The 16522-nt window shown below is 23.7% G+C and overlaps 1 protein-coding gene and 1 long non-coding RNA gene across 2 annotated transcripts; both read left to right on the forward strand.

Annotated features, from left to right (window-relative positions):
* Nucleotides 1–7013: 7013 nt before the first annotated feature.
* On the forward strand, nucleotides 7014–14948 carry LOC112690505 (2-acylglycerol O-acyltransferase 2-A-like). Its single transcript, XM_025564523.1, has 6 exons — nucleotides 7014–7159; nucleotides 7230–7459; nucleotides 11574–11839; nucleotides 12208–12379; nucleotides 12460–12653; nucleotides 14698–14948. Exons 2-6 carry the CDS (start codon nucleotides 7236–7238, stop codon nucleotides 14853–14855), a joined length of 1014 nt encoding a protein of 337 aa, XP_025420308.1. The 5' UTR covers nucleotides 7014–7159; nucleotides 7230–7235; the 3' UTR covers nucleotides 14856–14948.
* An 848-nt stretch (nucleotides 14949–15796) lies between these two features.
* LOC112690502 lies at nucleotides 15797–16517 on the forward strand. The gene is made up of 3 exons (XR_003149220.1): nucleotides 15797–15831; nucleotides 16185–16187; nucleotides 16356–16517. It is a non-coding gene; the product is annotated as an uncharacterized LOC112690502 (long non-coding RNA).
* Nucleotides 16518–16522: the final 5 nt, after the last annotated feature.

Below are 16522 nucleotides of genomic sequence, written 5' to 3' on the forward strand. Positions count from 1 at the left end.
CGGTGTTTCGTATAGGCAACTTAATGGCAATTGTGTATTTTGAATTTTAAAATATGCCACCGAATGGCTATATATTTATTTATTTTTTTATTTAATGGCCTTTATTTTATTTTTTATCAATATTTTAAAAACAATATTAAATTGAAAGATTTATATTAATTATGCATGCACTATAGTGTAACAATGTGATATTTATGATGATTAAACAATGTAACAATTTATAAATATATTAATTTCATTATTTTTTATTTGATTATATTAATATTGTACAACTTTGAAAATGTTCTATTAATTAATATTTGGTAATATAATATAAATAAATAAACGAAAGGTTTATATATAAAAATAACTAAATAAAAAAAGGTTTAGCCTGGAGTATTATCATATTTGAAAAGTTCGACCGCTTTCGAATTAAAAATTAAAAATAATTACTAATTAACGAATGCCAACATTAAGAATGGCGAATTGTAAATAAGATAATTATAATAACTATTCATTAACTTCGATTATTTGTTTAATGCTATGAAAGCTAAAGTACCATTTTGAATATACAGAGGTAAAATTATACTAAAAGACAACAAAATATGCAGATAGGTACATTAAATAATATACATTTTAAATCCATATAATAATAATAATAAGCAAAATGTAACTTTAAGATAACCAACATTTTTAATTAAATGTTTTTAAACAAAATACTTAATATTAACTTTAATTTGTATTTGATTAATGATCCTTTTATAACTATAGTTTTAATAATGGAGAGTAACAAAAAATAGCCTATGATTATTTTATATCTACAGGTATATATTTATATGTATGTTCTTTAACATTTTGTAAACAAAATTGATTAAGATCAGTATAAGTAAACTAATTCGAACTTTTACCATAAGCATTTTTCGAGTATAATAATAATTCATAATTACATAGGTATATTATAAAAGTATTTCTATTTTTCTATTTCCTCTCCATGAATTAAAAACAAAATGTATTAGATTTATTATAATTTACAAATTAGAATTATACAGGTACCTACGTATACTTAAAAAGTAATATTAAATTCATCAATAATTTGAAAATTTTATTGTAGTAAAACAGCTATAGTTAATTAGAGTCTCATATAATAGGATTCAAAATAGTTTTGGGTTTTCAAATCAGGAAATTTTGAATAACCTATGTTTGTAAATATGCTGAGTATATTATTTATTTTCAAGACACTTTATAGTTAATAAAAACCATATTTGGTTATGTTACACAATCACACAATAATCACAATTCTATACATTTTAACACATAAATATTAATATCATTTATTTTGCAAACCATTAACATTTATTATTGTGTCCTAATTAAAGCTAAAAGAAAAGTTAAATTTTTAGGTGAAAAATTTAACAAATTATTAATTTAAAATTTGTTTTGGTTAGACTTACCGGAAATATTATCAGTTTTGAATTGCAATTTTTTGTTTCTAAAATTAAGTTTTTATTATTTTTACATCAAGGTGATTAACCATCAATTTGAGTATTTATAATGTATATATAGTAAATAAGAAACCAAACGAATAAATTACACCAAAAAGAAATTATTATAATATAAATATCAAATGTCAGTGGACAATTTTAACAGTATCATCATTAATTTTAGATAAAATATCGATAAAAACGTTTGATGAAAATTTATTCTTTCGAAAATACAAGAATGATTTTTTATATCATTAGAGTCAAATTCTATTTCGTAATCCTAATATATTAACGGAATAAGTAAAGAATTTAAATATGTCATCTAAACATCGAATATCATGGCTTTAATTCAACGCCAAATCAAAGAAAAATTTAAAAATTAAACATTTATGGCTAAATTCATTACAGGTTAGTTCATCAATATTTTACAAACAAGATAAGAAATATAAACCTGATAACTTACATCATAAACATTTAAATTTTGTATAATTGATATGTTAAATGTTCTTTCGAGTTTTGGTATGGTGTGGTATTGAATAGGATTTCAAGTATTATAAATGTTATTATATTATATAGAAAATGTATTAAACTAACGATGAAAAATTAAATTGTTATTATATTATATTAATATTAGTTATTGTCTATATTATATTTGATATAAAATTAATATAATTTAATAACTTTGAAAAGTTTTCTATCTGTTAAATGTATATGCTGTTAATTTATGAGTGTTATACTCGTACATAAACATATTTCATAACTCATACTCATAATATTTATTGAGATTTAAGAGATTATAATAAATAAAAAACAGACATTTTAGTTTTTTCAGTCATAATTTACCAAAATAGACCAGAGATAATCGTAGAATATATCTTTCTAACTCCCTCTTTCTCTCTCTCTATCTCTCTCTCTCTCTCTAGTTTAAATGTTAAATTATTAAGTTAATAAAATAATATTATAATTTTTTTAAAGTTATATAATTATTAATAATAAAATTTAGTTATGTTTAATTGTGTAATATCTTTTGTGTAAATATTGAAAGCATAATACTAAAAATGTACCGTGAAGAGATTCATGAGAATCTTTGATCCCATACCTTTATAAACATTTGTACCATAACATTATCATATTTTGAGTTAGTTAAGATGATGTCTAAAACGCTGTGCAATACAACAATAATTTGTTGTTCACAATTTAAAAACAAACACATGATTAGTTTTTATTACAAAAGATTAGCATCATGTTATTAACGGTACATAAAATTCACTGTAGGTCATTGCTGTTGGGAAATTAATAAGTAGGATTCAAAATTATTCAAAATCACTTTTATTTTATATTTAATTATTGTGATTGTTTTGTCTTAATGCGGGAGAAGACTCTTTTACACACTTTATGTAGAGTATATTTTAATAATATACTGATATATTCGTTCATTTTAATGCTATTTATATTTGTGTTTACGTGTGTGACGAAATATAAAATTACTTGTTTACATGACACTTTGAGTATCGATCAGAAACTCATTTTGGAGCGAGGGGCAAGAGATAAGGACAGTTGTACTAGTATTACTAGTAAATTTATTTAGATTATTAATTTTAAAAATTCATACAGTACCGTACATTTAATAATATATCTATGTAGGTTAAAAATTTTGATATTGACGATGATAGGGGAATTGGGAAGGTTAAATTAATTATGGTAAAATTAATTTGGTGTCAGCTAAAAATAATTTAATTATGACATTGATGCAAGTATAAAATGCAAAAGTTCAATTATGATTTTTTAAACTAAGGAAAAAAAAATGTTTCACCAAAAATAATGTATTCATCATTTTAAAATGGATGTTATGTATGATTTTTAATTTTATCAACAAAGTGACATCATAGTGTACACTCCATAGTCCTAAAATAGTACTGAAAAAAATAATGTATTAATAAATTATTATTAATACTGTGATATTATTAAAATTTATATGGTGCACTTCGTACCTTGTTAAATAATTCAAATGATTAAATTTAAAATATTTGATCAATTTAGTTTCAATCTGAATGACTTATACCTTTTTACATTTAAATAAAATATTGATTTATTTTTTAGCACTTTTAGCATTTTTCGGAATTAAGGTTTTTAAACCTAACTCAATATCTCTAAATACTCATATGCTTATTGTAATTATTATTATAAACAAGAGAAATAGGGATTTATTTATATATATATATATATATATATATATTCTAATAAAAAAGAAAAATGTATTTAAACCTAACTCAATAATAACTATAAAATGTTGTTTATGAAGATGAATTATATACATTTTTGTTTTCAATAATTTACATATGTTTAAACATTTTAAAAGTATCTTAAATTTTTGTATAAATGCATAATAATTTGTGCACTATAAACTTCCAATTTTGAAATAAGTCTAATTAAAAAAAGTCTTTAAAGTGCTATTTCTGATATATTTAATTATATTTATCTTACTTTTATAATTAATATTCCTGTATTAAAACCTACGTAAATACAAAAATTATGAACTTTTTTTTTTTTTTTAAAAATATTTTGAAAATATTCGTATTATAGAATTTAAAAAAATAAAAATAATAATCGTCCATTAATATGAAAATAAACCACTGTTTCGTCATGAATAAAAAACTAAAAACTTTATTGAAAATTGATGAAATTTACAGTAGTCTTATATTTTAGAACTAGATGTTCACAATTTTCAAGCCATAAAATTAGATTTATAGATAGATAGTTTTATTGATATTAAAGAATAAATATTGTTAATAATTATGAACGAGGTTCATGGAAGTATATAAATATATTTATTACAATTTTATTAACTAAAACGTGCTGGATATATTATATATGTTGCCATACGACTCAGCATACTGACCGATACAAAAATATTTAATTTTATAAAAAAAATAATATAATAATAAAACAGTATAAATGTGGTAATCTTTAAATGGTAAATAATTATCAAATGTAAATCAAAACATCTATAAATAGAATATAAATATAATATACTCATTTAATATTAATAATATTATATATGTAATCATATACATAAATCGAACACGAATATGGTACGTGATGATAAGTACTAGACATCTTATTTAACATCTTATTTATTATGAGTAAATGTGGAAACGTAATATATATAATGTGTCTTTTCAAACAGGGTTTACATTATAGTGATCAAATAAAAACGCAAACAAAACACAAACTGAGTCAATGTCAAATTTTTCCAACAGTATAATAAGACTTAAACAAAACATGAACATACCGTTTAAATATAAATTTCAATTTTGAAAACAAAACACCAATAAAAATTTGTTTTGTTTTATTCTTGTTTAAACTAGTTTTAAATTAAAACGAAAATAAATATAAACAGAATACAATATTTGGACATATTTCGTTTTAAATTCAGTTTTTTTTTTATTGTGTACCTACCGACATTTTAATGTTACAAATGTTGAACCAAAGTATTAATAATGATTTTCTTTTTATTTTACTGACTGGATATTATTTCCTTAATCGAAAAAATAATACTAGAAGAAAAAAATAAATATCAATATTTTTATCACCCAATAAACACAAACAAAACGGACACATTTTACAGTGGAAAATAAAGTTTTAATAAAACAAAGCACAAACTGTTTCTATTTTTTCCAAAGCCGGTGAAACAGCAAATGTTTCAAAAATCGAGAACATTTTATCACCGATGATATTTCTGTTTTTAAATTATTCTTGTTGTGTTCAAAAAAACATTATGTTTATGTCTCTTTAATGTAAGTCCAACATAAGACTGACGGACATATTTTTCGTAGTTTTCTTGCGTTGGAATCTCATTGATATTATATTCTTTTAAAATAAAGTAGGATTATAATGAACGTTAATTTCACATTTCTCTTCGATATGGATTCAATATTATTATAAAAACTAAGATTTAATTTTTTCACATACATATTTCTGTAACTACATATTTTTACAGAGCTGGTAAATTATTTTATAATTATTAACAGTTGTTAATAAGGTATAAACAAATTTATAATGCATTAAGGGTTTGAGCTGTTATATGATCTTGATAATAAAAATTTTCTTTTAAAAACCACAAAATATAATGATTTTAATTATAATTTTTATCCACAATCTATATTTAAGTACCAGTTAATAGAATATCTTAGTCTGTTGTCAACTTGCAAAAATTTAACTACTGCTCATTCAAACACTATACATTAAGATTGGATGTTCATGCATTTGTAATATTTTTCTATAAAATTCAAATTAATGTTTCAAATAAACAATTCAATTATGCATATTTTTTGATTTTTACTTGATTGATTAGATTTTTATATTCACCATGCTTTTAGTACATATTTCATGTAAATTTAATTTCAAATGGGAAAACCCTGCAGATATGATACTTATCCATTTATCTGGTAAGTTTCAGATTTTTCAATAATTATTTTATTTCTAATACTGAGATATCTACATTTTTTCCAGATTAACAAAAAGTTCAACAATAGTTCTCAATTTCACATCATTTAATTTTAAATACCTTTTATTTATTATTAAACATTTTTAATAAATAATTATATTTTTACTTTTCATTAATTTTTATTAATGCATATTTTGAATAAATTCTAAGTATATATGCATATTTAATACCGCATAAATGCATACATATTTTTTAGAGCATGAAAATCCGTTCCCTAATTATGTGATATACTCGTACGGGTATATTGTATTAAATTTAATATTTATTATTTACATAAATATTAGCTATTTTTAATCAAATTTAACTGTTTTTATATATTTGAAAATTATGTTGTTGGTCGATATTAATGATTATTTAAGATTATCAAAATCTTCATATGGAGAAATCAACGGTGTGTGTATGATTATTTTCGTAAGTTATACGTTAATTGTTTACAGATTTAAATAAAACTATTGATTATCAATATGGTTTGGAATACACTAGTACGTGAACTTATTTTAAATCATACGAATAAATTCAAACAACATATATACAATTATATAATCATTTAATAATTTTGTATTTTTAATGAGAAATATTAGCTAAAATACGATTAATTATTGTAAAATTATACTTCATATTTATATGTACGTTACAGTTGATGATTTAATATCGGATGACAAATGTTATTGACTATGGTCAATTATACCATTTGTCATATGTACGAAATGTATAAGGGTACAAGACTTTTTTAATTACATATTACTCATGTTACTGTAGTTTTGGGAAAAATAAATTATATTTCCTTAAAATTCAAAGTAATAATGAAATCATTCTTCTGAGATTTATTTCGTCAGCGGACGTAATTACATTAGTATAATGTATATTCAAATCAATATTTGTACACTGCGTTATCTCCGTTATTGTGTTGGTTTATTATTAAGGAAACAAAGTAGAAATTAATTAATGACCAACTGATAAATACGAACCCAAGGCAAAGTACAAATGAAAATACCACCTCTCTAGATTCATGATGCGAACACTGACGTACGCTTCACGTTTCACGACAACAGCTGCCGACTTAGTCTTGAACTTAAGATGCTCCGAGAAACGCGGTACTTGCGACCAAAACTATCTAGTTAATTAGCTCGATAACATCCAGACATAAATAATAATACATTTCGTTTAGTTTTTTTCTTCATACTATATAAAGGTAATTCCGTTGGTTCATGAATCCTATTCAAACCTCATGTAGGTTCTAACTCTAAAAACGTTCTTTTCAGATTTCTATGAAGCTAAAAGACGTGGAGTTCGCGCCTCTGTGCGTGCCACTCAGCCGGAGGATCGAGACACTCGCAGCGGCCGGATGGATTTACCTAGTCGTATTCGGAGGACTTACCGGATGGGCTGCGCTAATTTACATCGTTATGGCTACACGGTTTTGGTGGCTTGGACTATTGTACTTGGCATGGATGTATATCGACCGATCTGTAGCGTGGTCAAATCAAATAAGGTAAACAAAAATAAAAAACATTACGTTTTATTTTACACTCTCAAAAAAAAAAAAAAACTTCATAAAAGTTAATGAGAGCAATTACTTTTTATCACGTAATACGTATACAAAATTACTGACTCAGTTTCTACTGCATTACAATTTAACGTGTAATGATGAAAATATACGTTTAAGTGAGTACACATGCATGTGATCATTTTGTACAAAATGTGTATTATATGCGGAAATCGATTATATCTTGAAAGTAAAACTAAAAAAAATAAAAAGCTTTAAGGAAGTACAAAAAAACAAATTCAATACTTCAGTATACATTTTTTTTTATAAACTTCTTATTTATCCAATAGTATTAAATATTAAAAAATTGTTTTTTACTTGAAAATTCTAACTTTACAATATAATTTAAACGTTTCATTTAATAATTGTTAATACAATTTTATTAAATTTAAGTTATTATATATTTTCCTTTTTCTTAAATATTATACAACAGATTGACATACTGATACATCCATATGTATAAATTATATTCCGCAATTTAAATTAAAAATCTGATCTATCATATGATAATAATCTGTAAATTTACTTTGATGAATTTAAATTTTAACGTGTGTATTCTTTATATATTTTTTAAATTCTATGAAGATTAAAATGTGAACAGCATTTAAAATTAAAATTGAAAAATTAGAGTATGGAATAAATTTAATGAAATGGAAAATTAACTAAAAATAAGTCTACAATTGAGTAGTATAAATTAAACAAAAGGTTTTCTATATAACTTTGAATTAATCGTTTTTATATGAATTTTTATTCTGACGAGTCTTGTATTATTTCTGTGTTATTATTATCACACGTAGTACTGTCAAATCATATTCAATAAATTAATATAAAGCTATTGTGAATTCAAATTAAAATCCGGAAAGGAAAAACACTATATATATATATATATAATGTGGCAATAATAATTTCTTGGTTTTTATATATAATTGAAGAGTATGAAAATATAACTGATAATTATGTTACGTAATCAAATTCAATAAGTTCAAATCAATATTTATAGACGATAAACAGGTAAACATGGCAAAAGAAAATTTGATAAAAACTAATTACCTGATCTATAAAATAAAAGTATACGATTTGTGCGTAAAAGATTTAATTAATGCAATTTTAGCAAAATAACATATAATATATAAAAATATCGTTGAACAAAATTATTTATGAACATTCAAATCAAATTGGATAAAATATAGAAAGATGAATAGATACAACGAACATCTACACTTAATGAATTTAACTATAAAAATTTACTATATAATACATCAAAAAATTATAATATTTTTCGTATATTTCAAAAATAAGTAGAAATCAGTTATACTCGTATTATAGTAGGTATTTGAGGCGAACAAAATTTAACAAATACAATTTTCAAATTAGAATTTATACCTTACAGTGCCGTTAATGTAGAAAACTATGAGGCTCAATAAATCTAGTAAAATCAATAATGGGACCGTTTGAGTTATATATACTTAAATTATAAAATGACATGAGATCCATACAAGAATAACCAATATCTGTGCGCATACAGATAATGTGAATAAAGTATTGTAACGTTAGTTATCAGGGCCTGTGTTATGGTGAAATCTATGGTTTTAAGATTTGAATACGTCACTCAATAACACGTGATTCGAAAAAGATGGGTTTATTGTGGATTAGGCTATGTTATACGAGCCATGGGAAACCTTAGATAAGTAAGTAATATATCGACCTGATCAAGTAGACTAGTGTAATCGTGTACAGTAGTTCTTATAGTATGTCACTTGCTACAAGCAGCCTTTAATAATTATTATTAAATTATTGTATTTAATCAAATAATTAGATTGCTATATAAATTTATATTTTGAACGGCAGTTCATTTTAATAAGAACGAAGTATTACACATGGAGCAGAATGACATTTGATAGTTAGCCCGAATATAACATAAATAAAATATTAACACACTATATAAAAGTATAGTTTTCATATTTTTTTTTTTTTTTTGTTTAAGAATGAATTTTTATTTAATTTATAAAAGTTGACCACCAAAATTTTCTTAAAAAAATAATTTAAGATTAAAATGTTGCATACCATAAAATAATGACGTTCAATATATTATTTCGTACATACGACTTTTCGAACACATATCTATCCAAACAAATAATTTTTCGATTACATTACTATTCGAACCAGTGGCGTACATAGTGGCGTTCCGGGCTCAAACCTCCTACAGGTCCAAAAAAAAAAAAAATTGTTTTATTATTGATGACGTGTAATATATTCGTAGTTTCATTATTACGCTTTGAACTTAAAATATACAACTATACAAATATTATGATAATTAAATAATTATATTGATAGGTGTTTGAAAAGTTTTGTTAACTATGCTGTTTTTATATTCCAATAGCTATTAATTTACTGTAATATAAAAGTAAACTGTAAATTGGTAAAAAAGTTGTATAAAATAATATATATTTATAACAGTTATTTATCTTATTTATCTTGCCATACGAATAAATAAATAAAATCTGTGCAACGAATAAAAAAAGATAACGATTATTTTTGTTAACCCCCCCCCCCCCCAGAGCAAGATTGAATGTCCGCCACTGATTTGAACAAATAACTTTTCTAACGCTCGTAATTCGAAAATATGACCTTCGAAAACATGACATTCGAAGACATGACCTGCTCCCAAAATTTGACCGGTGCGAGTTATTTGGTCGAAGACTTATTGATCGATAAAATATGATCGAAATATCATGTGATCGAATCGTTTTACAGTCGAAAAACAAATAGTCGAAATGTTTTGTGGCCGAATGGATTTTTTGGTCAAAGAAAATATAATCATAAGATTTTCAATTAATTTTTCCATTTTTATAATTGTAGCCTGTACGCAGACTTATCGTAGTAGGCATATTATAGTAATACTGCATAAATAAATCAAAACATTAAAGTCTATTCAAAATGAAACAGAAGTAGAAATTGAGATTTCACTTTATAGATGTGGTAATAAAAAAATTGAAAACTCAAGTACAATCCTATAATATACGCTTAAAACTAATGCAACAAAGACTCTTAGCTGATCAAGGTATGATTTATTATAGGTAGTAGGTAAATAGACGGAATAGCTAAAAATTACAATTTTCAGTACTTACTTATTGTTTATTATATTATAATAATTGTACTGAGACTTACACTATTATCTATACTAATAATTATAATAATTATTTTATTAAGTATTTTTTATATTTTTCGATTTCATAACATTTCGAATACTTGAATTTCCGATATTATATTTTATTTTTATGAGAAAATTATTGTAAATATAATTTTGATCATCCTATATACTAATGTAAGAAATGAAAAATAAAAATGCTGACAATATTATTGGTTTAAATTAAATTTAGATTATTATTAAAGTATATTACATATGCTTAAATACTCCTATATCTAAGCAATTCAGGTCTCGAGGGCTTTACTCTACATAAAAAAAAATGTATATAACATACAATATATGATATATGTCTGATCATGTGATCGTATATGAATTACAAATTATGTATAAACTCCTAGTATAAACTTTTCCCAGGTTCATCTCTAATATTAGCTCAGAAAAAAAAACTGTAAAATAAAATTGAGAAGATTTATTTTTATATATATATATATATATATACTAAATACGTATAACTTATAATTATATAAATTATTATACTCAGAATACTTGTTATTTAGACTTAAATAAAACTAATTACCTTTTATTGTCCAAGACAAATGTGCAGCAAATTATAATTAATAATATTTAAAGTTTTTTCAAATTTTAACAGTAGATCGTCAATATTTTCATGTAAATTTACATAAAAAAATTATCACTCAGAAACATCTTTTGTATTTAACTTGAAATAATTTTGTTTTTTACAAATAATTTGTTGAATAATTTTATTACTCAAAAATGTTTTAAGAGAATACTAGCATATTCCTTACAGTACCTATAATATTCTCATATTTTTTTCACTTATTTAAATAGAAATAATAATTTGTCCTATTATGGCTATAATTATGTAAATTATGTATTCTATTATCTTTGCAGATATCGTTTTGTGAGAAGGTGGTCATGGTGGAAAAACTTTAAGAATTATTTTCCAGTAACACTAGTCAAGACTCACGATTTGCCAGCAGATAAATCATATTTGTTTGCTACGTATCCGCATGGAGTATTATGTGCCGGCTCGTTTTCAAACTTCGCAACGGACGCAGGACAATTTTCTGAACTATTTCCTGGCCTCACATCATTTCTCACCACTTTAAGTTTACATTTTAGCATGCCATTTAGCCGTGAGATCGGTATTGGTTTATGTGAGTATATTAGCGTACATATTTATATGATATTATAAAATAATATAAAAAATACAATCATCAAAATAAACAAATATTATTTTAAGACAACTTGTGTATTTAGAATTCAATAATTATTGAAGTTAGGCAAAGCACTTTCTTCCTTTCTATGGCATAAGAAAATAATTACAATCAGACGACAAAACTTTTTCTTTTTTTTTTCATCAACATTTGATTTTTCCGATATCATTTACGAATATATACATATATAATTATAATATTGACGTATTTATTAACGTATATTAGTTATATTAGTGTACGTTATAAATTATACACATAATATGACATAGTCATGATCATATTATAATAGGCACAATTATTTTTTGTAGGTCTTCGAGAAGCATCAGAAAAAAGTTTGATGAACTTATTGGATAACACGAAAGGTAACGTGGCGGTTCTTATGGTAGGCGGTGTTTCCGAGGCGTTTAAATCCTTTCCAGGACCATATCATCTGATTCTAAAAAAAAGGAAAGGTTTTATCCGGGTAGCAATAAAAGCTGGGTAAAAAATTGGTGTTTTTTATTGTCACATAACATTTCGATTGTAATACATTTATAATATAATACGTATTCGATATTTAGTGCATCATTGGTACCCGTGTTTTCTTTTGGTGAGACAAATGTGTATGGCTTAAGCGAAGCAGAACCTAATTCTATTTGGGAAAAGTTATTAAAATTCATTAAATGGAAGAGTGGCAATAAAGTACCAATAGGACGTGGATTCTTCCAATACAGTTTCGGTCTCGTACCCCGCAGGCATCCAATCGTTACTGTTGGTAAGCGTCTATTTTAAAATATTTTAAAATTTGTTTTATTTTTTTAATTTCTATACATTTTGGATAACTTTCATTTTTAAAAAATATATAAATATTAAAGATATCAGGCATGTTGTTGGAATTAATTTACTCTTAAATTGATGCTCGATGTTATAATAATGCATGACAATTTCCTTTAAAACAACTTGAGGGTTTCTAAAAATTTTTCACCAAGTATTTATTAAAATCTGTTGTCTAAAAAGGCCTGTTAGATACCGAAAAATATTACTTTAAATGTTATACTTCAATAACACTTGGATAAAAATTTATTTTAAAACATACTTGAGATTTTTGATTTATTTAAATTATTTATTATAATCGTTTTAATCTTAAGCATATTAAGAACTAGATATTCTTAATACTAATTTAGATCAATTAATTCAGACTCAATGATTTATATTCCAATAAAAATATACTATGAGTATTTCGAAAAATTACCCATAATATTATAGATATTTTTTCTTGTACTCATTTGTTTTAAGGCTTAATAAAAATAACAAGTCATTCTGCTGACAATTTTAGCTGACCAACCAATAAAATAATCACTAAAAATTTATAGAAATTCGTTTTACTACTTACCTACTTGAATCATCTATATGCATTACAAAATTAATTATAGATGTATTTAAATGCATGCTGCAGTTTTATGATGCTGAACGTATCTTTAAACGGTACAGAAGGCATACTGTTTAGTCATAGTTAAAATTGTTTTAAGTTTTATAACCTTCGAAATAGAATATTATTTATTATCTATTATTAATTACAGTCTATATTTTCTCTTACCTTTAAGAAATAACTTAATTGTAAGTCGATTAATAAGATAAAATGTAAAAGGTTTTTCCAAAACCCATTGTTATTCATTTTTAAATTGTATCTTCTATCAATAAATCTTTTTCCAAAATAAATGTTGACAAAATCGGATACTTAAACGAAATTTATTATTTTGTTAAAAAAATTTCATGGTTTTAGATCATTTTGATGAAGTTTGTGCTGTGTGTTCAAGTTTTACTTGAAATTTTCTTATTGTTACCAAAGTTAGAATTTTAGCAGTTCAAACTATTTTATTAAAAATATGGTTAATTTACTATATCTTCTTCAAAAAAATAAACTGATCCAACCGATCAATTTCACTTATAATTATTTTTTAGGGAACAATGGTACATTATTTTTAAATTTAAAAGATCCATACAGCAATACAATAGAATAGGTGATATCCCTGTAAATCACCTGATCTAAGAGTCCCACCCTATTTTGCTTTTAATCTATTCTGAATGAATGAAAATACATACATTTTTACTATGAACGAAGGAAGAAAATTATTAAGGATAATAAAACAAGTTTAATTGTTGATATACGTTTTTCTTTTTTTTATTTCAAGCCTTGTAGTCCATCGCCACATCTACTGCACCTCTCTATACCTCCCTTTTTTTAGCAAATTTTTTTCTATCACTAATTCACAGGAGCTTGAGATCTTCTCTAACTCGGTCATCAACTTGATCGTCCTCTTGATCATTTTTTGTCTATTTTCCAAATTGTAATCTCATACACTGGTACTCCCTTTGCTCTTCATACGTGGCCAGACCAGCTTTTCCGTCTGCTTTTAAAAATTCCCTCTGTGATTGATATGATTAATTGGATGGGTCCACGGGTTAAACTCGTTAATATATTTAATGTACCCCTGCGGGGATATATGTTTGTAAATATATTTTTATATTTATCATATAAGAAACGTATTATATTAATTAGAGTACAATTTTTCTATACTTATTTATATATGTTTATCAGCATGATTACTAACTAAATTAAATTAAAATAAATATTTTATAATAAATTTGCATCTTATCATGTTTGATTGCCAATTTAAATGTTCATATTTCACTTTACTATATCCCATAACCAATATAATTGTTATTTTTTATAATTACAAAATGAATTATATTTATTCATATGGTTTATAAAATGACTTAGTATAATATCAAAACTAATCAATAAATATAATTTTTAGTGGGCAAACCAATCGATTTACCAAAGATTGAAAATCCAGAAGAAGAAATTATCGAGAAATATCACCAAATCTTTATCGAAGAATTAACCAAATTATTCGAAGAACATAAGACTAAGTACTCATTGCATCCAAACGAAATGGAGTTAATATTAGATTAAATATAATACAATGTGTCAGTACAATTTTCCTAAACTTAAATTTGTACTCACTAAAAATTATTCATAATACAACGTTAATCTTTAAAATTTTAACCTGTTGAGTTATAAAAATACGTCAATTCCTTTTAATATTTATTTGTATTTAATTTACCGATTTTATATAATTGTATAGGTGAGTGAGTGTTAAAAAAAATTTTAATTATAGTAAATAAAATTTGTATTTATATTTATCTATATATCTATATAAATGTATACGATAATTACAGTTTAATTTTTATTGTTTTATTGTAAATTATTCTATATTTTATTGTGGGCTTATTCGAGTGAATAATATTATTAATTCATAGATTTCATAAAAACCATTCAGTAAGTAAAAATAATTGTACCATATGAGATATAATTTCAACCCAAATAATAAGCTTAGAATATTTGCAAATAGTTCCTAACAATCGCATTAAGGTATGAGTTTCCAAATTCACATTATACAATTATTATCATAGTAGAACGTTTTATTATAAAATAAATATTTATAAAAACCGAATGAGAACAATTTAATTAATACAAAATTGATAAATTGAAAGCTTCATTTTTAAAAAACTATATTAATGATTGTTATTATGTTTAATAATAAATTCATAATTATATTAAAAGTCTTAAATGACCAAGTACAAAATTGAATTTTGGAAATTCATATGTGACATGAAAGAAACTCTTACTGGAAAAATATAAAATGTGTGAAAATTTGTTAATCGTATTTTTAAATTTAAAAAATAAAACATTGCAATCAAAATCTGATTCTGAGTACAGTTTGTAATTATTAACATAATCGTAATTGTTAATCTTAAATAACATGTATGATAAAAAAAAAATAGTTAAAATGAAAAAATTAAATAAATAAACAGCAAAAAAACCAATAGAAATGCATTAAAATATTTAATATATCTAAATAAAAAAAATATATAATGATTACATAAATGTTTTGTAATACAATTTAAAATAATTTTTTTTGTTAATAAATATTAGAAATAAAGTACATGCAATTTATATACAAATATTGATCAATACATTAGGTTAACTTACTTAAAAATATTTAAGTAAATGAGGTCTGTTATTTATGCTAATTTTTAATCGGGTTTGTTTTATATCAACTGTCTATTTGTAATTCTGTATTATGTATATTTTATATTTTTTTCTCTTTGGCTTTTGTATTTTGATTGTAAATTAAGTAAATAATTTTATTTTTATTAATATTTAATTAATGAATGAGTTCTTCAAAGTCAAGCAGTTAATAAAAAATATTATACTCAGGTTCTGCTAGGACCAAATTAGGAAGTCTAATGTGTCTGTTAAGCAGTCTTTACCTAAAAAATGTATTTCAGTAATCAAGCATTTTTCATATTTGCATAGTTGCAACTTTTACCTATACCCTAAATAAGAAACGTCATTAAAGGGAACTTATCTTCGTGAAATTGGTAAAAGGAAAAGCGGTGGTTTTTTAAGGATTTGACATCTGGCGAGTTGCAATACTACTTTAAATCTGGGTTTACACGTATGGAATAATCTATAAATAAGAGTGTGTAGAAGAATATCATACTTAATTATTGTAAAATTTATAGTAAATTTACATGTATAATACAATTCCCATTATTAAATAGTTGCAATTTTAA

The sequence above is a fragment of the Sipha flava genome, unplaced genomic scaffold, assembly GCF_003268045.1.
Source record: "Sipha flava isolate LNK unplaced genomic scaffold, YSA_version1 507_pilon_pilon, whole genome shotgun sequence".
NCBI classification, from domain to species: domain Eukaryota; kingdom Metazoa; phylum Arthropoda; class Insecta; order Hemiptera; family Aphididae; genus Sipha; species Sipha flava.